This window comes from Sardina pilchardus, chromosome 12, assembly GCF_963854185.1.
Source record: "Sardina pilchardus chromosome 12, fSarPil1.1, whole genome shotgun sequence".
Lineage (NCBI taxonomy): Eukaryota > Metazoa > Chordata > Actinopteri > Clupeiformes > Clupeidae > Sardina > Sardina pilchardus.
In genome coordinates, this window is record NC_085005.1 from 8,052,724 (window position 1) to 8,080,592 (window position 27,869).

Consider the following 27,869-nt stretch of genomic DNA (forward strand, 5'->3'; position numbering starts at 1 on the left):
TTTTACTTACTATGAACAAACCATATATAACATTGTGTACAAATGCTTTACTGATGATATATTAGGCATGAACAATAAATTACTAATGATGAACAAACCAATAACTAATAGGTAACAAATGCTTAATAAATGATTAATTGTGTATAATTATTATAAAGTGTTACCAACATTTCTGTTAGCCATTTCTTCAACAGAACATTGTTGACCTTGTTTTTAGATGTTGATGAATGCCTTCAGACCCCACCAGTCTGTGGTCCAAACTCAGTCTGCAACAACACCATTGGAGACTACAACTGTACATGCTTGAGTGGATATAATGTGACTGATCCAAGTTTGAAGAGCAGTGATGACAATACCTGTACAGGTAGAGTAATTTGATGAAGCAGTGTAAAGCTGCTCCTTTAGCGGAACTAGGACAGCACCAAGATATTGCGAGTATTACATACAGCATTGCTGCCCTATGGTGTTCTTGTCACACTGTACCTCTTGATACTTTTTTGTATACCACTTTGGATAAAAGTGTAAGGTAACTGACTAAATGTAAATGTAAGATGAATAACACCAAGACGAAGGGTTTAGTTAAACTACATGCCAGAGTGGATATAATTTCACTGATCCAAATTTGAAGACCAGTGTTGTCAAACCCTCTAGGTATGATAATTAGATTTGACTGAACGGGTAAAGTAAGACAAGAACAATGTCAAGATCAAGGATTAAATAGGCAATAATTCACTATTAAATAATTTAACTATTTAAACTACTCAATTATTTAACTGTTCAACCATTCCAACTATCAGTTAACATCAATTATGCCTACTATATGAAACCTCACGTACCTAGCAACCAACATAGCAGACCTTTAGAATTAAGCATTTATGTTATTTTAACAATTCCTGCACAGGTAATGTTGTTTTTAGGAACCATGTAAAGGACCTTGGCTGAATTTAGCAGTTTTCTGCTTGAGTATGCATTTTGACTTAAATCTATCTTTTCCAGATATAAATGAATGCGATGACATACTAAACATATGCGGACCCAACTCAAACTGCACCAACACTGATGGGAGCTTCAACTGTTCCTGCCTGAGTGGATATCGGGAGACCAATGTAAACCAAACCATAAGTGAAAGCAATCAGTGCACAGGTAACTTAAAACGTGCATGCTTTAGCAGTCTTTTTTATAAAATTGCTGTTTGACACTTTTTCAACGAGTATTGTTGACTATGTGTTTTTAGATGTGAATGAATGCCTTCAGACACCGTCAGTTTGTGGTCCAAACTCAGTCTGCAACAACACCATTGGAGACTACAGCTGCTCATGCTTGAGTGGATATAATGTGACTGATCCAAGTGTGCGAAGTAGTGCGAACAATTCCTGCACAGGTAATGTTGTTTTTACGAACCATATAAAAGACCTACTGTAGGCAGAATCATAGTTTTCTGCATGAGTGTACATTTTAACTTAAACTTTACTTTTTCAGATATAAATGATTGTGATGACATACCAAACGTATGTGGACCTAACTCAAACTGCTCCAACACCAATGGAAGCTTCAACTGTTCCTGCCTGAGTGGATATCGGGAGAACAATGTGAATCAAGCCATAAGTGACAGCAATCAGTGCATAGGTAAATGAAGACATGAACACTTTCTGTCTATCTCTTTGAATTATAGATGACCATTCTTCCAATAAATTATTGTTGACCTTATGGTTCCTAGATATGGATGAATGCCTTGACACCCCACCAGTCTGTGGTCCAAACTCAGTCTGCAACAACACCATTGGAGACTACAACTGTACATGCTTGAGTGGATATAACGTGACTGATCCAAGTGTGCGGAGTAGTGCTGACAATCCCTGTACAGGTGAGGATTATTGTTGCGTAAAGGCAGCAATCCGAGTAGAATATTTCAAGTTTGAGTTGACGTTTCAGTAAATCCAGTGCTGATGTTCTGAGGTCATTTTCATCAAATGTGTCCGTGCAGTAAGCTGGTGGTTTTCCCTTGTTGTAAGTAAATGTTTTTTCACTCTCTTTTAGATATAAACGAATGTGATGTGTTTCTAAATCTTTGTGGCCCCAACTCAAACTGTGCCAAAACCAGCAGAAGTTATAACTGTTCCTGCTTGACTGGATATCAAGTGGCCAACCCAAATCGATCCATAAGTGACAGAAATCAGTGCACAGGTAAATTAAAACTTACATGCTTTAGAAGACTTTCATAACATTTCTGTGTAGCATATTTTTTCAACAGAACATTGTTGACTTTGTGTTGTAGATGTGGATGAATGTCTTCACACCCTAGCAGTTTGTGGTCCAAACTCAGTCTGCAACAACACCATTGGGGACTACAGCTGCTCATGCTTGAGTGGATATAATGTGACTGATCCAAGTGTGCGAAGTAGTGCTAACAATTCCTGCACTGGTAATGTTGTTTTTACAAACCATTCAAAGGACCTTGGCTGAATTTAGCACAGTTTTCTGCTTGAGTATGCATTTTTACTTAAATCTACCTTTTCTAGATATAAATGAATGTCATGACATACCAAACGTATGTGGACCCAACTCAAACTGCATCAACACCAATGGGAGCTTCAACTGTTCCTGTCTGAGTGGATATCGGGAGACCAATGTAAACCAAACCATAAGTGAAAGCAATCAGTGCACAGGTAACTGAAAACGTGCATGCTTTAGCAGTCTTTTTATAAAATTGCTGTTTGACACTTTTTCAACGAGTATTGTTGACTATGTGTTTTTAGATGTGAATGAATGCCTTCAGACACCGTCAGTTTGTGGTCCAAACTCAGTCTGCAACAACACCATTGGAGACTACAGCTGCTCATGCTTGAGTGGATATAATGTGACTGATCCAAGTGTGCGAAGTAGTGCGAACAATTCCTGCACAGGTAATGTTGTTTTTACGAACCATATAAAAGACCTACTGTAGGCAGAATCATAGTTTTCTGCATGAGTGTAAATTTTAACTTAAACTTTACTTTTTCAGATATAAATGAATGTGATGACATACCAAACGTATGCGGACCCAACTCAAACTGCACCAACACCAATGGAAGCTTCAACTGTTCCTGCCTGAGTGGATATCGGGAGACCAATGTGAATCAAGCCATAAGTTACAGCAATCAGTGCATAGGTAAATGAAGACATGAACACTTTCTGTCTATCTCTTTGAATTATAGATGACCATTCTTCCAATAAATTATTGTTGACCTTTATGGTTCCTAGATATGGATGAATGCCTTGACACCCCACCAGTCTGTGGTCCAAACTCAGTCTGCAACAACACCATTGGAGACTACAACTGTACATGCTTGAGTGGATATAACGTGTCTGATCCAAGTGTGCAGAGTAGTGCTGACAATCCCTGTACAGGTGAGGATTACTGTATTGTCGCGTGAAGGCAGCAATCCGAGTAGAATATTTCAAGTTTGAGTTGACGTTTCAGTAAATCCAGTGCTGATGTTCTGAGGTCATTTTCATCAAATGTGTCCGTGCAGTAAGCTGGTGGTTTTCCCTTGTTGTAAGTAAATGTTTTTTCACTCTCTTTTAGATATAAACGAATGTGTTGTGTCTCTAAATCTTTGTGGCCCCAACTCAAACTGTGCCAAAACCAGCGGAAGTTATAACTGTTCCTGCTTGACTGGATATCAAGTGGCCAACCCAAATCAATCCATAAGTGACAGAAATCAGTGCACAGGTAAATTAAAACTTACATGCTTTAGAAGACTTTTCAAAACATTTCTGTGTAACATTTTTTCAACAGAACATTGTTGACTTTGTGTTGTAGATGTGGATGAATGTCTTCAGACCCTAGCAGTTTGTGGTCCAAACTCAGTCTGCAACAACACCATTGGAGACTACAGCTGCTCATGCTTGAGTGGATATAATGTGACTGATCCAAGTGTGCGAAGTAGTGCTAACAATTCCTGCACAGGTAATGTTGTTTTTAGGAACCATGTAAAGGATCTTGGCTGAATTTAGCACAGTTTTCTGCTTGAGTATGCATTTTGACTTAAATCTACCTTTTCCAGATATAAATGAATGCGATGACATACTAAACATATGCGGACCCAACTCAAACTGCACCAACACTGATGGGAGCTTCAACTGTTCCTGCCTGAGTGGATATCGGGAGACCAATGTAAACCAAACCATAAGTGAAAGCAATCAGTGCACAGGTAACTGAAAACGTGCATGCTTTAGCAGTCTTTTTATAAAATTGCTGTTTGACACTTTTTCAACGAGTATTGTTGACTTTGTGTTGTAGATGTGGATGAATGTCTTCAGACCCTAGCAGTTTGTGGTCCAAACTCAGTCTGCAACAACACCATTGGAGACTACAGCTGCTCATGCTTGAGTGGATATAATGTGACTGATCCAAGTGTGCGAAGTAGTGCGAACAATTCCTGCACAGGTAATGTTGTTTTTACGAACCATATAAAAGACCTACTGTAGGCAGAATCATAGTTTTCTGCATGAGTGTAAATTTTAACTTAAACTTTACTTTTTCAGATATAAATGAATGTGATGACATACCAAACGTATGCGGACCCAACTCAAACTGCACCAACACCAATGGAAGCTTCAACTGTTCCTGCCTGAGTGGATATCGGGAGACCAATGTGAATCAAGCCATAAGTTACAGCAATCAGTGCATAGGTAAATGAAGACATGAACACTTTCTGTCTATCTCTTTGAATTATAGATGACCATTCTTCCAATAAATTATTGTTGACCTTTATGGTTCCTAGATATGGATGAATGCCTTGACACCCCACCAGTCTGTGGTCCAAACTCAGTCTGCAACAACACCATTGGAGACTACAACTGTACATGCTTGAGTGGATATAACGTGACTGATCCAAGTGTGCAGAGTAGTGCTGACAATCCCTGTACAGGTGAGGATTATTGTCGCGTGAAGGCAGCAATCCGAGTAGAATATTTCAAGTTTGAGTTGACGTTTCAGTAAATCCAGTGCTGATGTTCTGAGGTCATTTTCATCAAATGTGTCCGTGCAGTAAGCTGGTGGTTTTCCCTTGTTGTAAGTAAATGTTTTTTCACTCTCTTTTAGATATAAACGAATGTGTTGTGTCTCTAAATCTTTGTGGCCCCAACTCAAACTGTGCCAAAACCAGCGGAAGTTATAACTGTTCCTGCTTGACTGGATATCAAGTGGCCAACCCAAATCAATCCATAAGTGACAGAAATCAGTGCACAGGTAAATTAAAACTTACATGCTTTAGAAGACGTTTCGGTAACACTTTATAATAGCTACACACAATTCATCATCTATTAAGCATTTGTTAACTATTTGTTAATGGTTTGTTCATCATTAGTAATTAATTGTTCATGCATAATTTATCATCACTTAAGCATTTGTTCACAAAGTTATGATTGGTTTGTTCATAGTGAATAAGCCTATTTCTAAAATATGTATAAATTGTTGCTAATACTTCAAATAACATGCAATAACATTTTGTTAATGAAATACTATTCATTATTTAACAGTTGTTACATATGCACTAATGATTAGTAAGGATGCGAATACATGTTTTATAAACCACTTCCTAATACTATAATTCATGATTAACTCAGGAGTTACAAGTGGTTAGTTAATGATTTTTGTGAGCTGATCTAAAGTGAGGACTTTTTATGCCTTGCTACACATTTGCAAATAAGTTGTAAATACTACGTCTACATTCATTCATTAAGCTGACAATTTTATCCAGAGCGACATACACATGTAAATTAAATTAAACACAACCGCAGAAGGTGGGATTCGAACCCCCAACTGATTAGGTGACAGTCTGATAGCCCTGCTCCTTAACCACTACACTACCTATACTACTATTCTGAAATCGGATGGGATCTAGTTTTAGTTGTTTTCAGAGGACTATTTTCCTGTTATGCGTATGACTACATTTGATGTAGCACTAAGCAGTGCATTGATACAATAGTTAGAGAGTTAAAGAATACAAGTAAATAATTGACTGACATATACTGAAGTGAAGTTAACCAAGTAAAACATTGTCACTTTACTCTGGTGTTTATTGATTGTTTGTTGTGAAGTGAAGAACATAACATCTGCTCAGTTAAAAACAAATACAACTATTTATAGCAACATCAGCCACAGGCAGGGGTAGTGTAGTGGATAAGGCATTGGGCTAGCATGCTGTAGGCTGAAGAATCGGGGGTTCAATCCCCAGGTGCCACTATTGTGGCCTTGCTCTTTAATTTCATTGATAGTGTAAGTCTCTTTGGATGAAAGTGTCTGCTTAATGAATAAATGCAACTGTAACCTTTATAACTCATTTGTAAATATGTAGCAAGGCATATACAGTCCTCACTTTAGATGAGCTCACAAAAATCATTAACTAACCAATTGTAACTCCTGAGTTAATCATGAATCACAATATGAGAATTAACATAGGAGTAATACTTAACAAATGATGATCAAAGCATTTACTAATAGTTTGTAACAGGTTCATAATAGGGAGATGATTTCATTTATAAATGGTTGTTTCATTATTTATAAGGTATAAACCATGAATTTATAAACATTTGTTTTATTTACTATGAACAAACCATTCATAACGTTGTGAACAAATGCTTTACTGATGATGAATTATGCATGAACAATAAATTACTAATGATGAACAAACCATTAACTAATTAGTAATAAATGCTTAATGAATGATGAATTGTGTGTAGTTATTATAAAGTGTTACCGACGTTTCAAAACATTTCTGTGTAACATTTTTTCAACAGAACATTGTTGACTTTGTGTTGTAGATGTGGATGAATGTCTTCAGACCCTAGCAGTTTGTGGTCCAAACTCAGTCTGCAACAACACCATTGGAGACTACAGCTGCTCATGCTTGAGTGGATATAATGTGACTGATCCAAGTGTGCGAAGTAGTGCTAACAATTCCTGCACAGGTAATGTTGTTTTTAGGAACCATGTAAAGGACCTTGGCTGAATTTAGCACAGTTTTCTGCTTGAGTATGCATTTTGACTTAAATCTACCTTTTCCAGATATAAATGAATGCGATGACATACTAAACATATGCGGACCCAACTCAAACTGCACCAACACTGATGGGAGCTTCAACTGTTCCTGCCTGAGTGGATATCGGGAGACCAATGTAAACCAAACCATAAGTGAAAGCAATCAGTGCACAGGTAACTGAAAACGTGCATGCTTTAGCAGTCTTTTTATAAAATTGCTGTTTGACACTTTTTCAACGAGTATTGTTGACTATGTGTTTTTAGATGTGAATGAATGCCTTCAGACACCGTCAGTTTGTGGTCCAAACTCAGTCTGCAACAACACCATTGGAGACTACAGCTGCTCATGCTTGAGTGGATATAATGTGACTGATCCAAGTGTGCGAAGTAGTGCGAACAATTCCTGTACAGGTGAGGATTACTGTATTGTCGCGTGAAGGCAGCAATCCGAGTAGAATATTTCAAGTTTGAGTTGACGTTTCAGTAAATCCAGTGCTGATGTTCTGAGGTCATTTTCATCAAATGTGTCCGTGCAGTAAGCTGGTGGTTTTCCCTTGTTGTAAGTAAATGTTTTTTCACTCTCTTTTAGATATAAACGAATGTGTTGTGTCTCTAAATCTTTGTGGCCCCAACTCAAACTGTGCCAAAACCAGCGGAAGTTATAACTGTTCCTGCTTGACTGGATATCAAGTGGCCAACCCAAATCAATCCATAAGTGACAGAAATCAGTGCACAGGTAAATTAAAACTTACATGCTTTAGAAGACTTTTCAAAACATTTCTGTGTAACATTTTTTCAACAGAACATTGTTGACTTTGTGTTGTAGATGTGGATGAATGTCTTCAGACCCTAGCAGTTTGTGGTCCAAACTCAGTCTGCAACAACACCATTGGAGACTACAGCTGCTCATGCTTGAGTGGATATAATGTGACTGATCCAAGTGTGCGAAGTAGTGCGAACAATTCCTGCACAGGTAATGTTGTTTTTAGGAACCATGTAAAGGACCTTGGGAGAATTTAAAACGGTTTTCTGCATGAGTATGCATTTTAAGTTAAACTCTAATGTTTTTCAGATATAAATGAATGCAATGACATACCAAACGTATGCGGACCCAACTCAAACTGCACCAACACCAATGGAAGCTTCAATTGTTCCTGCCTGAGTGGATATCGGGAGACCAATGTGAATCAAGCCATAAGTGACAGCAATCAGTGCACAGGTAAATGAAGACATGGACACTTGGTATGTCTATCTCTTTGAATTGTAGTTGACTATTCTTCCAATAACATGTTGTTGACCTCTTGCTTCTTAGATGTGGATGAATGCCTTGAGACCCCACCAGTCTGTGGTCCAAACTCAGTCTGCAACAACACCATTGGAGACTACAACTGTACATGCTTGAGTGGATATAACGTGTCTGATCCAAGTGTGCAGAGTAGTGCTGAAAATCCCTGTACAGGTGAGGATTATTGTTGTGTGGAGGCAGGACTCTGAGTGGAATGTTGGTAGTTTGAGTTGACGTTTCAGTAGATCCAGGCTACCAACTGAAGTGCTGGTGTTCTGAGATCATTTTCATCAAATGTGTCTGTACTAAAATGTAGTTGCTGTTGGCTTTCCCTTGCTGTGAGTGAATCTTTTTTTCACTCTCTTTTAGACCTAAACGAATGTGTTGTGATTTTGAACCTTTGTGGGCCCAACTCAAACTGTGCCAATACCAATGGAAGCTACAACTGTTCCTGCTTGACTGGATATCAGGTGGCCAACCCAAATCAATCCATAAGTGAAAGCAATCAGTGCACAGGTAAATGAAAACAAACATGCCTTAGCAGTCTTTTTCTGAAATTTCTGCTTGACACTTTTTCAGCAGAACAATGTTAACTCTGTGTTTTTAGATGTGAATGAATGCCTTCAGACACCGTCAGTTTGTGGTCCAAACTCAGTCTGCAACAACACCATTGGAGACTACAGCTGCTCATGCTTGAGTGGATATAATGTGACTGATCCAAGTGTGCGAAGTAGTGCGAACAATTCCTGCACAGGTAATGTTGTTTTTAGGAACCATGTAAAGGACCTTGGGAGAATTTAAAACGGTTTTCTGCATGAGTATGCATTTTAAGTTAAACTCTAATGTTTTTCAGATATAAATGAATGCAATGACATACCAAACGTATGCGGACCCAACTCAAACTGCACCAACACCAATGGAAGCTTCAATTGTTCCTGCCTGAGTGGATATCGGGAGACCAATGTGAATCAAGCCATAAGTGACAGCAATCAGTGCACAGGTAAATGAAGACATGGACACTTGGTATGTCTATCTCTTTGAATTGTAGTTGACTATTCTTCCAATAACATGTTGTTGACCTCTTGCTTCTTAGATGTGGATGAATGCCTTGAGACCCCACCAGTCTGTGGTCCAAACTCAGTCTGCAACAACACCATTGGAGACTACAACTGTACATGCTTGAGTGGATATAACGTGTCTGATCCAAGTGTGCAGAGTAGTGCTGAAAATCCCTGTACAGGTGAGGATTATTGTTGTGTGGAGGCAGGACTCTGAGTGGAATGTTGGTAGTTTGAGTTGACGTTTCAGTAGATCCAGGCTACCAACTGAAGTGCTGGTGTTCTGAGATCATTTTCATCAAATGTGTCTGTACTAAAATGTAGTTGCTGTTGGCTTTCCCTTGCTGTGAGTGAATCTTTTTTTCACTCTCTTTTAGACCTAAACGAATGTGTTGTGATTTTGAACCTTTGTGGGCCCAACTCAAACTGTGCCAATACCAATGGAAGCTACAACTGTTCCTGCTTGACTGGATATCAGGTGGCCAACCCAAATCAATCCATAAGTGAAAGCAATCAGTGCACAGGTAAATGAAAACGAACATGCCATAGCAGTCTTTTTCTGAAATTTCTGTTTGACACTTTTTCAGCAGAACAATGTTAACTCTGTGTTTTTAGATGTGAATGAATGCCTTCAGACACCGTCAGTTTGTGGTCCAAACTCAGTCTGCAACAACACCATTGGAGACTACAGCTGCTCATGCTTGAGTGGATATAATGTGACTGATCCAAGTGTGCGAAGTAGTGCGAACAATTCTTGCACAGGTAATGTTGTTTTTAGGAACCATGTAAAGGACCTTGGGAGAATTTAAAACGGTTTTCTGCATGAGTATGCATTTTAAGTTAAACTCTAATGTTTTTCAGATATAAATGAATGCAATGACATACCAAACGTATGCGGACCCAACTCAAACTGCACCAACACCAATGGAAGCTTCAATTGTTCCTGCCTGAGTGGATATCGGGAGACCAATGTGAATCAAGCCATAAGTGACAGCAATCAGTGCACAGGTAAATGAAGACATGGACACTTGGTATGTCTATCTCTTTGAATTGTAGTTGACTATTCTTCCAATAACATGTTGTTGACCTCTTGCTTCTTAGATGTGGATGAATGCCTTGAGACCCCACCAGTCTGTGGTCCAAACTCAGTCTGCAACAACACCATTGGAGACTACAACTGTACATGCTTGAGTGGATATAACGTGTCTGATCCAAGTGTGCAGAGTAGTGCTGAAAATCCCTGTACAGGTGAGGATTATTGTTGTGTGGAGGCAGGACTCTGAGTGGAATGTTGGTAGTTTGAGTTGACGTTTCAGTAGATCCAGGCTACCAACTGAAGTGCTGGTGTTCTGAGATAATTTTCATCAAATGTGTCTGTACTAAAATGTAGTTGCTGTTGGCTTTCCCTTGCTGTGAGTGAATCTTTTTTTCACTTTCTTTTAGACCTAAACGAATGTGTTGTGATTTTGAACCTTTGTGGGCCCAACTCAAACTGTGCCAATACCAATGGAAGCTACAACTGTTCCTGCTTGACTGGATATCAGGTGGCCAACCCAAATCAATCCATAAGTGAAAGCAATCAGTGCACAGGTAAATGAAAACAAACATGCCATAGCAGTCTTTTTCTGAAATTTCTGTTTGACACTTTTTCAGCAGAACAATGTTAACTCTGTGTTTTTAGATGTGAATGAATGCCTTCAGACACCGTCAGTTTGTGGTCCAAACTCAGTCTGCAACAACACCATTGGAGACTACAGCTGCTCATGCTTGAGTGGATATAATGTGACTGATTCAAGTGTGCTAAGTAGTGCCAACAATTCCTGCACAGGTAATGTTGTTTTTAGGAACCATGTAAAGGACCTTGGGAGAATTTAAAACGGTTTTCTGCATGAGTATGCATTTTAATTTAAACTCTAATGTTTTTCAGATATAAATGAATGCAATGACGTACCAAACGTATGCGGACCCAACTCAAACTGCACCAACACCAATGGAAGTTTCAATTGTTCCTGCCTGAGTGGATATCGGGAGACCAATGTGAATCAAGCCATAAGTGACAGCGATCAGTGCACAGGTAAATGAAGACATGGACACTTTGTATGTCTATCTCTTTGAATTGTAGTTGACTATTCTTCCAATAACATGTTGTTGACCTCATGCTTCTTAGATGTGGATGAATGCCTTGAGACCCCACCAGTCTGTGGTCCAAACTCAGTCTGCAACAACACCATTGGAGACTACAACTGTACATGCTTGAGTGGATATAACGTGTCTGATCCAAGTGTGCAGAGTAGTGCTGAAAATCCCTGTACAGGTGAGGATTATTGTTGTGTGGAGGCAGGACTCTGAGTGGAATGTTGGTAGTTTGAGTTGACGTTTCAGTAGATCCAGGCTACCAACTGAAGTGCTGGTGTTCTGAGATCCTTTTCATCAAATGTGTCTGTACTAAAATGTTGTTGCTGTTGGTTTTCCCTTGCTGTGAGTGAATCTTTTTTTCACTCTCTTTTAGACATAAACGAATGTGTTGTGATTTTGAACCTTTGTGGCCCCAACTCAAACTGTGCCAATACCAATGGAAGCTACAACTGTTCCTGCTTGACTGGATATCAGGTGGCCAACCCAAATCAATCCATAAGTGAAAGCAATCAGTGCACAGGTAAATGAAAGCAAACATGCCTTAGCAGTCTTTTTCTGAAATTTCTGCTTGACACTTTTTCAGCAGAACAATGTTAACTCTGTGTTTTTAGATGTGAATGAATGCCTTCAGACACCGTCAGTTTGTGGTCCAAACTCAGTCTGCAACAACACCATTGGAGACTACAGCTGCTCATGCTTGAGTGGATATAATGTGACTGATCCAAGTGTGCGAAGTAGTGCCAACAATTCTTGCACAGGTAATGTTGTTTTTAGGAACCATGTAAAGGACCTTGGGAGAATTTAAAACGGTTTTCTGCATGAGTATGCATTTTAAGTTAAACTCTAATGTTTTTCAGATATAAATGAATGCAATGACATACCAAACGTATGCGGACCCAACTCAAACTGCACCAACACCAATGGAAGCTTCAATTGTTCCTGCCTGAGTGGATATCGGGAGACCAATGTGAATCAAGCCATAAGTGACAGCAATCAGTGCACAGGTAAATGAAGACATGGACACTTGGTATGTCTATCTCTTTGAATTGTAGTTGACTATTCTTCCAATAACATGTTGTTGACCTCTTGCTTCTTAGATGTGGATGAATGCCTTGAGACCCCACCAGTCTGTGGTCCAAACTCAGTCTGCAACAACACCATTGGAGACTACAACTGTACATGCTTGAGTGGATATAACGTGTCTGATCCAAGTGTGCAGAGTAGTGCTGAAAATCCCTGTACAGGTGAGGATTATTGTTGTGTGGAGGCAGGACTCTGAGTGGAATGTTGGTAGTTTGAGTTGACGTTTCAGTAGATCCAGGCTACCAACTGAAGTGCTGGTGTTCTGAGATCATTTTCATCAAATGTGTCTGTACTAAAATGTTGTTGCTAGGCCCCGGCAGTGGCGCAACTGGCTGGGGCACCTGCACCGTACGCCGGCGACCCGGGTTCGATTCCCGCCCCGTGGTCCTTTCCGGATCCCACCCCGACTCTCTCTCCCACTCACTTCCTGTCATTCTCTCTACTGTCCTGTCCATTAAAGGCATAAAAAAAAGCCCAAAAAAATAATCTTAAAAAAAAAAAATGTTGTTGCTGTTGGTTATCCCTTGCTGTGAGTGAATCTTTTTTTCACTCTCTTTTAGACATAAACGAATGTGTTGTGATTTTGAACCTTTGTGGGCCCAACTCAAACTGTGCCAATACCAATGGAAGCTACAACTGTTCCTGCTTGACTGGATATCAGGTGGCCAACCCAAATCAATCCATAAGTGAAAGCAATCAGTGCACAGGTAAATGAAAACGAACATGCCTTAGCAGTCTTTTTCTGAAATTTCTGTTTGACACTTTTTCAGCAGAACAATGTTAACTCTGTGTTTTTAGATGTGAATGAATGCCTTCAGACACCGTCAGTTTGTGGTCCAAACTCAGTCTGCAACAACACCATTGGAGACTACAGCTGCTCATGCTTGAGTGGATATAATGTGACTGATCCAAGTGTGCGAAGTAGTGCTAACAATTCCTGCACAGGTAATGTTGTTTTTAGGAACCATGTAAAGGATCTTGGCTGAATTTAGCACAGTTTTCTGCTTGAGTATGCATTTTGACTTAAATCTACCTTTTCCAGATATAAATGAATGCGATGACATACTAAACATATGCGGACCCAACTCAAACTGCACCAACACTGATGGGAGCTTCAACTGTTCCTGCCTGAGTGGATATCGGGAGACCAATGTAAACCAAACCATAAGTGAAAGCAATCAGTGCACAGGTAACTGAAAACGTGCATGCTTTAGCAGTCTTTTTATAAAATTGCTGTTTGACACTTTTTCAACGAGTATTGTTGACTATGTGTTTTTAGATGTGAATGAATGCCTTCAGACACCGTCAGTTTGTGGTCCAAACTCAGTCTGCAACAACACCATTGGAGACTACAGCTGCTCATGCTTGAGTGGATATAATGTGACTGATCCAAGTGTGCGAAGTAGTGCGAACAATTCCTGCACAGGTAATGTTGTTTTTACGAACCATATAAAAGACCTACTGTAGGCAGAATCATAGTTTTCTGCATGAGTGTACATTTTAACTTAAACTTTACTTTTTCAGATATAAATGAATGTGATGACATACCAAACGTATGCGGACCCAACTCAAACTGCACCAACACCAATGGAAGCTTCAACTGTTCCTGCCTGAGTGGATATCGGGAGACCAATGTGAATCAAGCCATAAGTTACAGCAATCATTGCATAGGTAAATGAAGACATGAACACTTTCTGTCTATCTCTTTGAATTATAGATGACCATTCTTCCAATAAATTATTGTTGACCTTTATGGTTCCTAGATATGGATGAATGCCTTGACACCCCACCAGTCTGTGGTCCAAACTCAGTCTGCAACAACACCATTGGAGACTACAACTGTACATGCTTGAGTGGATATAACGTGACTGATCCAAGTGTGCAGAGTAGTGCTGACAATCCCTGTACAGGTGAGGATTATTGTCGCGTGAAGGCAGCAATCCGAGTAGAATATTTCAAGTTTGAGTTGACGTTTCAGTAAATCCAGTGCTGATGTTCTGAGGTCATTTTCATCAAATGTGTCCGTGCAGTAAGCTGGTGGTTTTCCCTTGTTGTAAGTAAATGTTTTTTCACTCTCTTTTAGATATAAACGAATGTGTTGTGTCTCTAAATCTTTGTGGCCCCAACTCAAACTGTGCCAAAACCAGCGGAAGTTATAACTGTTCCTGCTTGACTGGATATCAAGTGGCCAACCCAAATCAATCCATAAGTGACAGAAATCAGTGCACAGGTAAATTAAAACTTACATGCTTTAGAAGACTTTTCAAAACATTTCTGTGTAACATTTTTTCAACAGAACATTGTTGACTTTGTGTTGTAGATGTGGATGAATGTCTTCAGACCCTAGCAGTTTGTGGTCCAAACTCAGTCTGCAACAACACCATTGGAGACTACAGCTGCTCATGCTTGAGTGGATATAATGTGACTGATCCAAGTGTGCGAAGTAGTGCGAACAATTCCTGCACTGGTAATGTTGTTTTTACAAACCATTCAAAGGACCTTGGCTGAATTTAGCACAGTTTTCTGCTTGAGTATGCGTTTTGACTTAAATCTACCTTTTTGAGATATTTTTTTTTTAGATAATTTAACACCATTTTCTACATGAATCCATTTTAGCTTGAACCTTTTTCAGATATAAATGAATGTGATTACATCACAAACGTATGTGGACCCAACTCCAACTGCACCAACACCAATGGAAGCTTCAACTGTTCCTGCCTGAGTGGATATCAGGCGAACAATGTAAATCAAACCATAAGTGACAGCAATCAGTGCACAGGTAAATGAAGACATGAACAGTTCCGCTCTGTATCTCATTGAATTATACAGTAGTTCAATATTCTTGAATACTCATGCTAAAGTTGACTTCTTTTGGAAATTGATCTTAATGCCTTCATTAAAAAATGAGGAAATAACCTTAAAGGAATAGTTCAGAATTTTGGACATAGACCTCATTTCCAACTTAGTCGGGGTGATATAGGTCGATGGAGACCATTTTCAGTGAATTTCTGCCCTTCCTTGAGTTGCAGCGTTCATCTCGTTCTAATGTGGTGCCGAGATAACGCAAGTCAACGGTAACATCCAGCCTGCCACTGAAAACACTCCACAGAACACCCGAAACAAATAAATTATAACGTCAGACTATCGATGCACATGCCTGTGTTGATAGAACAATGTTAGAAATAAAACTAACCTTGCATCGCATTGCAATAGCCTACTTTGTTCCCTGTATGGCAGTGGCGGATTGATATTGAGAAACTAGTCCCTCAAAATGTAATAAATCATTGAGTTGCAAGGTTAGTTTTATTTCTAAAATTATTCTATCAACACAGACATGTATACCGATAGTCTTACCGATAGACGTTTTAATTTACTTGTCTCGGGCATTTACTCGGGCATTTACTTGTGCTGTGGAGTGAGTAAGACTGTTTTGGATGTTACCGTTGAAATGTGTTAGCTCAGAACCAGCGTTAGCAAAGGGGAACGCTGCAACTTAAGGAAGGGGTTAAACGCGATAAAAACTGTCTCCATCGACCTATATCACCTCTGCAAAGTTGGAAATGAGGTCCTATGTCCAAAAATCCCGAACTATTCTTTTAAGGACACCTGTTTTCTTTGCGAATGAATAATGTATCGCAAATAAATAAGTGTTCTTCCATAAAATACACGGGGCATATGTGAGTACACCCTTATGTTAAATTCCCATAGAGGCAGGCAGATTTTTATTTTTAAAGGCCAGGTATTTCATGGATCCAGGATACTATGCATCCTAATAAAGTTCCCTTGGCCTTTGGAATTGAAATAGCCCCACATCATCACATACCCTTCACCAAACCTAGAGATTGATATGGTGTTTTTTTGTTTTGTTTTTTTTTGGGGGGGGACTAATTAGCCTAGTTCAGTTTGATTTGCATTGAGCTGAATGAGCATGAAACCAGCTAATAAGCTAAAAACACCATTCCAATATCTCTGTATGGTGAAGGGTATGTAATAATGTGGGGGTATTTTACCAAATCAAACATGTTTTTTATCTTGATATATAATCTTGTGAAGTGACCTATCATGAAAGTAATATGGCACTTGTGTGCAATTCAATATGAGTGTTCTACAGTACATCTACTGCACAATCTTTAATCCATTACAGTTATAACAACACTTGCTCCAACAACAACAACAACAACAACAACAACAACAACAACACCAGCTCCAACAACATCAACACCAGCTCCTACAACAACACCAGCTCCTACAACAACAACCACAACTACAGCCACAACAACCACAGCAGCGACCACAGCAGCACCAGGTATAAATTAACAGTTCAGTGCTATATTTGATGTCTGTTTCATACTCGCCAGTACCACTGTAGCATTCAGTTGTATGAGTACAATAGCCCTGAACATTTACAATGTGAATATTTTGAAAATGTATTAATGTGAATAATATGAACTAATTGGAAGTCATCTCCCCATGACATCACTGATTTCAACCTATCTCTAATCACCTGTCTCAAGGAATTCTTTTGCGGGCCTTACACTATATAAGGGCACTACGCAATAGTCCTCTTTCATATCTTTCATGTCTCTAATGTCTAATCAGCAATTTGTACCAAGCAAATAATTTATGGTTATGAATATAACCTTGTTTCTCTGAAGGAGAACACAATTAAAAAGGCTGTACTGCCCGCCACAAAATTGGCAGCTAGTTCAAAGACCATCTAAACAACCCCTAAAAAGCCTGAAAGTTGGTATATGTTCAGTGGGTGATCCTAAGACATCCTAGAAGGAGTGTCCAATATGTCTCTAACAGGAAGTGAGTTTTTAAAGAAATTGAAAAAGGCAGTGCTGCTCGCCACAAAATTGTCAGCTATTTCAAATGCCACCTAATTAACCTCTAATAAACTTGAAATTTGGTGTTCCTTGGGTGATCCTAAAGGCTCTTCTCATTCATCTTTTTATATCATCCCTTCCTTCCTTCCTACAGTATAAAGAATGATGGGGCAGCAACAATGGGATAGTCTATCTAGTGTTCTTTAGATTGGTGGGAACAAGCCGGAGAACCGAAGAAGGAAGGAAGGATAGATGAAAAGACAAAATAACCCTAAGACATCCTAGAAGGGGTGGGTAAAACTATCTCTAACAGGTAGTGAGTTTTTAAAGAAATTGAAAAAGGTTGCGCTAAGGTCGTGCGCGCCACATAATTGGCAGCTAATTCAAAGACCATCTAAACAACCTCTAAAAAGCTTGAAATTGGGTATGTTCCTTGGGTGATCCTAAGACATCCTAGAAGGAATGCCCCAAATATCTAGGCCTATCTAGGGTAAGAAGAACTGTCTTAAAAGAAAATAAATTATGAAAAGAAATGCACTATGGCTACCTATATATCCACTAACTATCTCAAGGATACTGTAAACACAGAGAAGAACCTCAGGCAGATCTCATAAAATCATAAAATGATGCACACATGTACTACTGTAATCTTACAAAGTTACAGGGGACATGTCATAGCCTACATACTGCATATTTTCATCTATTCACATGCTCCAGCACATTGGCATAATGCTGTGCAAGGCAACCCAGCATCCTGGCATCGGCACTCGGCAGAGGCAGAGAGGCTCAGCTTTGCTGTCACATTAAGAAGTTCTCTACATACTTTCGCTGCCTCTGGTAAAAGTGTCCATAAAGGTGTCCAATAATCATCTAATTTAGTCCATCCATATTTTTCAAGAGAAAGCACTGACTGGATAGCTTGCAGACCTTTGGGCCAAATGCTAGCTTGGTACACTGCACTATTTGAATGCTGGATCAGTGCAGCCTGTGTGGTAGGGGTATTTTCCATTGAGAGACATTTTTGAGAAAACAAATCCTTCCTCAGATCATTGAATTTTTCAAGATTGGTTGTCTTATCGTATAGGACTCAAGTGTACCTCTCCAGCAATGCAAATATGTTTGTTTCCTGGCTAAGTAATTGAAAAAGATTTAATGTCATAGCAGTGAAGGCACCTGTTACTTCTGGAAATTATTTCCATGCAGCCCATGCTGACTTTTTGCCCTAAAGGTTTTATCACAACCTGAAAAAGAGAGAAAACCTGGGAGAGCCGAACTTGCTCTTTTCCTCAAGGTTTTGAAAACACTATTGATGTGTATTTCCTGAAAGTTTTGTCCTATACCAAAAGCAACCTAAGTACTGTACACTAATTGCCAAAAGTATTTGGTCACCTGCCTTGACTCACATATGAATTTCAGTCACATCCCATTCTTAATCCATAGGGTTTAATATGATGTCGGTCCACTCTTTGCAGCTATAACAGCTTCAGGGAAGACTTTCCACAGTGTGTTTATCGGTTTTGTTTTACCATTCTTTCAGAAGCACATTTGTGAGGTCACACACTGATGTTGGATGAGTAGACTGCCTCTCAGTCCATCTAATTCATCCCAAAGGTGTTCTATTGGGTTGAGGTCAGGACCCTGTGCAGGCCAGTCAAGTTCATCCACACCAATCTCTGTCATCAATGCCTTTATGGACCTTGCTTTGTGCACTGGTGCACAGGGCTTGGTCCCTTAGTTCAAGTGAAAGGAACGTTGAATGCTTCAGCATTTAACCAAGAGATTTTAGAATGTTTCATGCTCCCACCTTTGTGGGAAGTTTGGGGAAGGCCCCTTTTGGGACAGTACTAACCATCAAAAGTGAGCACTACGGCAGTAAGTGGTCAGTGCACATTAGCAGTGTACTGACGGAAGTGAGTGTAATGAGACACAGCCTTACTCAATGTACATTTTACACACCTTAGTAGCTGGCTACCATTACTGTAGTACAAATCTAAATTTCATAGTTCCTATCACATTATGCCCAAAAGAATACGACAATACCCCCCAGGAATACCTTTGTTTGCCCAGCTTTAACTCAACCCAGCTGGGTCTACATTGGCTAATGCTAATGCTAACGCTAGCATAACAGGAGTTGTGTTCCTATTTAGGGCTAAATCTCTGCTCATGTGGACAATTAAACAATAAGCTGTCTTTTGAAAATGATTAAGTGATTCTTCCAAAAGTTTTTAAGAATATTAATGTTATGCATAAATGAATAATTAACTACTCAGGTGAGGATTCGCTGGGGGAGTCATGCCATTCTGACCGTTTTAAGCCTGTTTTTTCCACTTTAAAGTTGTATAATAGACATGTAAGATTGTTTACATGGGTTATCTTGCATATATTATTTCTTAACCATCTCTATATATTAAATGTGAAATGATAAAGTAGCAGAATAAATCAAGATGCCCAAACTATGCAATGTTTTATTATCCTAAGGCCGTTTCTGGCAGCCATCTTGGATTTTCCCTTAAAAAATGACCTTAATGAACCAGAAATCTGGGGCACCCCTTCTGATATGATGAGATACATCATAAAGAGTGTCTGTACCAATTTTGGTGCTTCTATCCGACGCGTAACGATTAGGCCCTTTTTTGTTGATAATCCCCCCTACTATCTAGCCTCCTGAACCTGGCTAAATTGTCAAAAAGGCCCTATACAGTGTAAGGCCGACATGGGTGATAGGTTGATGTTAGAGATGCAGAGATGGTCTCTTTCAGAACCATGAACTGAGGTTATATTAATAACATACTTTTGTGGGATTTCAGAGAGGGATTCCAAAAATGTGTTTTAGTCATCGACGTGGCTATGTAAACTCAGAGTAAGTGGTCAGCCTCCTGATAGAAGAGACCTAAGACTTAGTTTTGCGGGAGGGCTCCACTATTTGGAGGATTGACGCTCATTCTGAGTTCATTTACCCAGGCTTGTCTAATCAACACTCTTGGCATAGCCCCTAGATGTATGACCAATATCTAGTCATTTCCTGTAGCTGTATTGTGTTAACTGCAGGGCAATGTCAAATAGTCCAACTAATAAGACTGTGCTTTAATCATAAAGAAGAATGAATAAAATAAATACCTTTCCATGTTTAACCTGCCCTCATGTATTAACCTCATAACTGAAGACATTTCCAAAAATCAATGCAAAAACCTTGGTTAACAGTCATGAATGCTATTGCTACCAAACCTAAACCTGTGGTTTCAGAATGCTATGACTTCAGCATAAAGTATAAGCTGTACATTTCTGTTTTTGTAGATTCTGCGAGCATGTCTTTAACATTGCGTGGTGACTTTGATACTAGTTTAAATGATCCAACAAGTGAAAGGTTTCAAATATTGAAGACAAATGTTCAAGATGCAGTGAGTATAATTTATTCATTTAGGAATCCTAATTTTACAATACATGCTTCATTCTAAAATATTCAAACTTTCACACAAAGTAATGTGATGCAATGCTCTGCCACCCCTGGTACAATTGGGTAAATAGATGTACAGTATACAAATGTTAAGATTTTTTGGTATACTTTTTTACTCAACTTAACCATGGGTGCCAGTGAATGCGGAGGGTATTGTAATTAATTGTTTAAGCATTTCCAACATACATGGTGTACTCAAATTAATTAATTCATCACTTTAATAAGGACATTGTGTGTTCTTTCACACAGATAAGCAGAAGTTATGAAAATGTACCTGGTTTTATATCTGTAATTGTAACAGGATTCAGGTAATGTTGTGGCTATGTTCTTATGTTCTTCAAACAGCCTTATTCTTATCACAGCATGTCAATAAATATGCAACATGCCTTTTTAGTTTATTTGTAGTTACTAAAGGGTCATCTTTCCATGATTGTTAATCATTATGGCTGCTGAAGCATTAGTGTTTGAAATTTTGGAATGACTATTAGCACCCAGGTATACATTGCACTTTCTTCATGGCTATCTTAAATTAGCCCCATTGCTGTTGTGGTTGTTTGATATACTCACAATTTAGACCAGTTGCAGTGATGTGGTATTCCGTTTGCTAAAACCTTGTGTAATATACTAGGATCAGTCCACTGGCTGTACATTTCAAATGACCAGCATCAATAACTAACAGTATTTACTGATTGTCTTGTTGTGTTTGTTTTTACAGGCAAGGTAGTATGATAGCTGACCTAAATATTATCAATAGCAATCTCAACTGGTCCCAGATAAATCAACAAAATGATGATCTGGCTGACGAACTGAAAAAAAAGGGTTATGAGGTTGCTGAATTGGTTTCTGAAAGTGGTGAGAATCCATCCAACATAAACATTTCATTATTTAAATGTACTTTTAATTTAGAATACATTTTCTGTAAGGCTCAGTTTATTAAGAGATATACTACCGTTTTTCTCCAAAAAGTCCAAAAGAATCTTTTTCAAGGGGAGGTTCACTCAGGAGATGTTTCCATGGAATTAAGATGCCCTGAGTCAAATGAAGCCTTAGATGAACCAGAATGGAGATTTGACGGGAAAAAACTCAACCAAGGACTCAAATATGACATTTCATCCCGCACACTGAAAGTAAAAGATGTTGTCCTTGGTGACCGGGGTAAGCAATTTTATTTGAATTATTACTATGTGTATTGTTATCCTACATTAGCCTATATTGACACGTGAGGAGATATGAATGAATGCAACATTGTCATGGTTGTGCTGTGCTCAATGGGACATCTTGGAGGCTTGTCTGTTTTATTTGTACAGGTCATTATGAGTGCAGATATACCAGAGCCTCAAAACCAACTCTTATTTATTGGAGCAGAGCATCAATCAAACCAAATCCTGTGATTACACGGAATTTTATACAAAAAGCAGTTGCTTGTGAAGACCGTGTTCATCTGAAATGCTGTGTGGCAGGCTCATACCAAGTGAAACTGACAGTTGGACAAGCTGATCCTGGTGGTAAGTAACACGGCGTTCGGCGGTCTGGGCTCAACGCGCAGGATTTTAGAATAGTTTTCTATCCCTGATAGACGTTTCTAGTGGGCTTTGCTCCGTTAAAAAACAATGGAGTTCTAATTTCTTTATTGTCGCGGCGCGCTGCGTACATGTCCGTGGGCGCCGGTGTAAATTTTACATAAAAAAATGTTATTATATTATTATATAAATGGCCCTAAATCGTCTGAAAATACGAAATGGCAGTGCCACTGTAGGTAGCACAACTTGATAGGTATTAGGTAGCCCAACTTGATAGGTAGCCCATCTTAATTGAGAACACCGGCCTTAACATGATTATTCTATTTCATTACGACATACTATTATTCATTGTTGCCTTGGGTATTCTTCATTGTTGTATTTTGTGGAATATGTTCAGCATGCTTTTTATGCTTTTTGAGTGCCAGTTTAAAATGGTTTGTCATAGTTAAGCAAAATAAAAGATCATGTTTTCTCCTTTTTTCTCTATGTTTAAAGTTACCTCAGAGATAGGAGGATGTGCTGAAATTGAGTATCAAACAAAATCTGAGGACTGCGGCAATACATTAAGATTTACCTGCAAACTACTTGTCCTCCAAAACAGAGAGCAAACGATTACACTTGATGTTCGTAAAAAAAGTGAAGGTACAGTATATATTCTTTTTCATTTGTTTGTTTTTCGCAATTTCTCTGCCAATGCAGCACAGTGTGATTAAGTCCAATATGAAACTGTTCTGTATGAGAGTGATCTGACTTTTGCATGTATTCCTTGCTGAAACTTGAGCCAAAGTAGATTTTAAAAAAAATTGAAAACTTTCATAAACCCAGTGCTGTCAGAGTTCAAAAGATACAGCAGTTGGTAGTGTGTGTAGATGGCTTAGCCCAGATTTAAGCCAAGATTAAAGTTTAGAGACATTTCTTTTCCTAAATATTGCCATTCCTTTGTTATACACAGTACCATACACTCATATGCCATACGCATAACTTAACATAACACACATACATGTGTCCTCATTTGTCAGTTGATGCAGATGTAACTTGTCCAAAGGATGAGGACAAGGGGTTAGAAGCTGGATTCGAAGGAGAAGAGGCAATACGTGGCTGTGGTGAAGGAAAAGTTGGTGAAATGTTGTATAGGTGTGAGGGTGAATGGGTCCGTAAGCAAGACAACTGTGTCCTAGAACAAATCCAAAACTTGGAAGAGGAATCACAGGTAAAGAAACATAACAAAACTTGATAGGGGATTATTTGAACTCATGGGCAAAGTGACACTAACTTCACCGTGGTCTTACAGGCTACACAGTTATTCACTTTTACTATTGACTGCCAAGGGTTTACAGTCAAAAACAAAGCCAGAAAAAAGCAACACTTATCCCAATAATGTTCAAATAGCTGAATAAAAATCCTAAGGATATTTGGGATTTGTAGCCCTCATTACTAAGGGATTGTCTTGTGTTAGTGCGTGTGTCTGTGCTTTATTTGCGCATTACACTTGAGACCACATTTTAGTTGATCAGTGGTGTAATGACTTTTAGTGTGATTTTTGGATCATTCGCCTGACCAGACTTATTTTAGTTGACACACCCATGGATCCAATGTCCAATGGAAGTGGAGTGCATGGCAAAAAATGTATCACTGAACTGGGTGTCAGATAGGAACAAGCCTTGCGTCATGCTTGGCGCCAGGTTGTGCCGAGTGTAAAATATATAGCCTCAGGGCGCATTCACGCTACTAGACCATCTGGTCCGGACCCAAGTTCGTTTGGACCAATGATTCGGTTATTTTTGCTAAAGTAAATGCAGTCCACCGAACCCGGGTGCAGTATCGGGTCTGGACCAGGGTCAGCTTGAAAATGTGGTCTGGGGTACAGTTTGTTAGATCCGGTGCAGCTCAAGTGCTATCTGTCTCAAAACCAGAAAATAATCTACCGTTTTTGCCAAGCGATATTGGTAAAAAAGAAACTAGTGTTTATGACACAAATGGACCCCAGGTCCACAAACAAAAAAGTAATGTGAATGTAGACCAGCTGGGTCAGGGCTAGGGGACAGTAATCACACTTGAGTATGGTCTAGTTAATCGGACCCATTGTGAAAGCAACCTTAGTGTTCTAGTTGATTACATTCCTGTTTTCAGTTACATTAATGTATTTCCCCTATAGAACCTAAATGGAGGGGATGTTTCGGAATTTGTTTTGGTGCTCAGTAACACCACACAGCAGAATGATGATGACATTGTTACTTCACCAGCAACTATTGCATCTATTGTGACCATACTTGACAATGTTGCAACAGCCTCCGGTCAAATCACAGTGGACCAGGAGGTTATGGAGGTATGGTGTTTTGAATTGTGAAACTAATATTTTATTAATAATCTCCCACACATATGATGTATTGAGAGTGCTCCCTGTTAAATTGATCTAGATGTGTCATTCACCACCATTTCACACCTATTAAATAACACTATTTCCACAGGATTTCCTTGAGACTGTGAATGTGATTGTCTCCACAAACGTAATTGATGTCTGGAGTAACCTAAATAGTGATTCTGATGATGAAACTCGTAGAAATGTCAGCTCCAGCTTGTTGCTCGCGGTGGAAACGATGTCGGGTGCACTCGCAGAAGAAGACACATTTCAGATTTCAACAGAAAGCCTTTCTTTGAGAAAATATGTGGTGACTGAAGCCTATAATGTTCTCATGACAAATTCATCTGAAATTACAATTGCTCTAACACAGCAATCTGCGACGAACACCTCAGTGACGGTCATTGAATTTTTTACTCTTAATGATATAATGTCAACGAGAAATTCAGAAGAAGGTGACATAAATTCCACAGATTCCGTAAATTCAATAAATGGCAATGTTCTTTTGGTCAATACAAGTCGAAAAGTTGAAAACATTACTCTGACATTCAAGAAAAACGACAGTGAATTGGCAAATCCACTGTGTGTATTCTGGAACTTTGAACTTTTCAACAATACCGGTGGATGGGATACATTTGGATGCGAGCCCAAGTTCGATGAAAATAATACAGTCACGTGTGAGTGTAATCACACAACTTCCTTCTCCGTTCTCATGTCACCATATATACCACCTGAAGCTAAAAGGGCCCTGGGTGTCATCACATATGTTGGAGTTGGAATATCAATCGCCAGCTTGGTAATCGCCCTAATAATTGAGATGATAGTTTGGCGTGCTATGACAACGAATGACACAGCATACATGCGACACGTCTGCATCGTTAACATTGCTGTGTCCCTCCTGATTGCGGACATCTGGTTCATCGTGGGAGCAGCCGTGTCGAATGAAAATGGTGCAGCCTTGGGGCCCTGTACAGCAGCCACGTTTTTTGCCCACTTCTTTTACCTGGCTATGTTCTTTTGGATGCTGATGTCTGCTCTACTGCTTCTGTACCGCATTGTGTGGGTTTTCTCGAACATCTCCAGGTTGGCCATGATGCTAATTGGTTTCTTTATCGGCTACGGCGGCCCTCTCATTACGGCAGTGGTAACTGTGGCATCGACAGCTGGACAGGAGGGCTACATCACCTCACGTGGCACATGCTGGCTCAACTGGGAAAAGACCAAGGCCCTGCTGGCCTTTGTGATCCCTGCCTTGGTTATTGTGGCCATCAACTTGTGTGTCATGATGGTGGTCCTGGTTAAGATGCTGAGAAGAGGCGTGGGAGACACTGCACAAAGTGATGAAAAACACAACCTCAAGGTCATCGCAAAATGTGTGGCCGTATTAACTCCACTGTTTGGTATTACCTGGGGATTTGGCATTGGCATCATGATCAGCCCAGATAGCTTTGGACTCCATGTTGTCTTTGCATTGCTAAATTCTCTACAGGTAAATATTTTCATTAGCCTGAATTGTATGAATTGATCACACAAAAGAAAGGAATAGCCTTTTTTTAACATTGTTCTGTACATAATCTCATTTCATTGATGTTTCTGTTCAAAAGGGTTTCTTCATTTTGGTGTTTGGGATGCTCTTGGATAAAAAGGTCTGGATTTCCTGGATATTGTGTATCTTTGGTATACAGATTATTAGAATTAATAATCTAAGCACACATCCAGTAAATGTCTTCAGTTTCCTATAGGCAGCTATACTTGTAAGATCAAAAATGTGCTGAATAGTCGTCTTCTTTTCTGCCAAGGTTCGAGCTACTCTAGCCGAAAGACCACAAATCTTGACCTCTGCGTCTGGACAAACGGGAGTAAGTTTAACACGCAACAAACGAAAATAGCGGACAAGAATGAAGAATTAGTGATGGGAGTGTGACATTTAATCTTAGCATTTATCTGAATGTTGAGATTTGGTGTAAGTGATGTAATATCGTAAGTTGCTGCTAGACAAACAGCTATGCTCGACTTCAATGTAAGTTATGATTTTCCACTTTGGCTAAGCTAAACAGCCTGCTTTATAGACATTTAGGTACAAATGTGTTCTGGTCACAGTGGCATATTCAATGTTTTTAAAAATTTAACTTTTCAGAAAATGTTTAACATTACATTGTGCCCTTAATTCTCCTGTGGAATTGTTTTGTGATGCAAAATAATGCATGCCTACTTATTTTACACTCTTTTTTTGTAGCGCACAAGTGGGGGAGTGTCATCTTCTTTGGGTTTGAACATCTTTCAAAGGATTGCAAGGAGACGTAAGAAAAGATTTGATTGATTGATTAATTGATTGATACCGATAATAATGATAATAGTAGTAGTAGCAGTAGTACTAGTATCCACAGTTTAATTCTGCCGTGCAAATATCCTGGAATTTTTAAAAATCACTTTACTCCATTTTTTTCTTTTCTTTGTATTTTGTAGATGGATACGCCAGTACTTCAGGTTCTGCCAATGGCTAGCAGTTTAATGCCCTTTCACTCGGTTGAAAGTTGCTTGGCAGTGTCATTTACAAAATGAAATATATATTGAATAATGGCACTTCACTTATCCGGAATCTTACTGTAGGTTCCATTGGTTTGTCCAAATGTACTAGACTTCTTTTCAGATCATTCAGATTGTATCTTTTTCAGGTTATAACTAAAGACATTACTTTTAAAATGTACACTTTATCTTTTCCTTTAATTTGTAGTACTCAGACACGTTACTTACTAATGTTTTTCATCTTACCCTTATTTCTAGCACTTTTTTAACTTGAAATGGTAAACTAGGGGTCTGCTGTAACAACAGAATGATGGCAAATACTTTTGTTTACCTGTGTGTCGTGTTGTTGAGAGCAGGGTGCATTCTTCTCTTATCATATAATTACTGGTGCTATTTGCTCCCATATCTTTAAACAAAAATAACATACACAGTTCTGAGTTCTTGGCAGACATGAGTATGATGTAGCATCACTATTAAATTTGTGTTTTCCTGTGTACTTATTCTATGGTATTATTTGCAATGTCTGCTCCTCTGAAATGTTGCCATTAGAAAAGAACATAATGAGTAGACAAATGTAGGGCAAATTAGTGTAATT

The 27,869-nt window shown here is 39.1% G+C and overlaps 1 protein-coding gene across 1 annotated transcript; it reads left to right on the forward strand.

The window, feature by feature from the left end:
* Positions 1 to 1,240: 1,240 nt before the first annotated feature.
* Positions 1,241 to 27,770, forward strand: LOC134098314 (fibrillin-1-like). Its single transcript, XM_062551343.1, has 35 exons — positions 1,241 to 1,259; positions 1,480 to 1,626; positions 2,038 to 2,184; positions 3,002 to 3,148; positions 3,566 to 3,712; positions 4,528 to 4,674; positions 5,087 to 5,233; positions 7,614 to 7,760; positions 8,097 to 8,243; positions 8,679 to 8,825; positions 9,163 to 9,309; positions 9,745 to 9,891; positions 10,229 to 10,375; positions 10,811 to 10,957; positions 11,295 to 11,441; positions 11,877 to 12,023; positions 12,361 to 12,507; positions 13,147 to 13,293; positions 14,670 to 14,816; positions 14,907 to 15,053; positions 15,219 to 15,365; positions 16,731 to 16,892; positions 20,710 to 20,813; positions 21,119 to 21,177; positions 21,585 to 21,721; positions 21,836 to 22,024; positions 22,177 to 22,374; positions 22,885 to 23,031; positions 23,409 to 23,599; positions 24,545 to 24,715; positions 24,858 to 26,237; positions 26,353 to 26,394; positions 26,548 to 26,607; positions 26,985 to 27,048; positions 27,215 to 27,770. Exons 1-35 carry the CDS (start codon positions 1,241 to 1,243, stop codon positions 27,250 to 27,252), a joined length of 5,901 nt encoding a protein of 1,966 aa, XP_062407327.1. The 3' UTR covers positions 27,253 to 27,770.
* Positions 27,771 to 27,869: the final 99 nt, after the last annotated feature.

Bases quoted from the DNA above. Each gene is read 5' to 3' on its own strand.
- LOC134098314 (XM_062551343.1), top strand. The intron at 3,149-3,565 runs GTAAATGAAGAC...ACTCTCTTTTAG, and splicing joins TTACAGCAATCAGTGCATAG to ATATAAACGAATGTGTTGTG. The intron at 24,716-24,857 runs GTATGGTGTTTT...CTATTTCCACAG, and splicing joins TGGACCAGGAGGTTATGGAG to GATTTCCTTGAGACTGTGAA.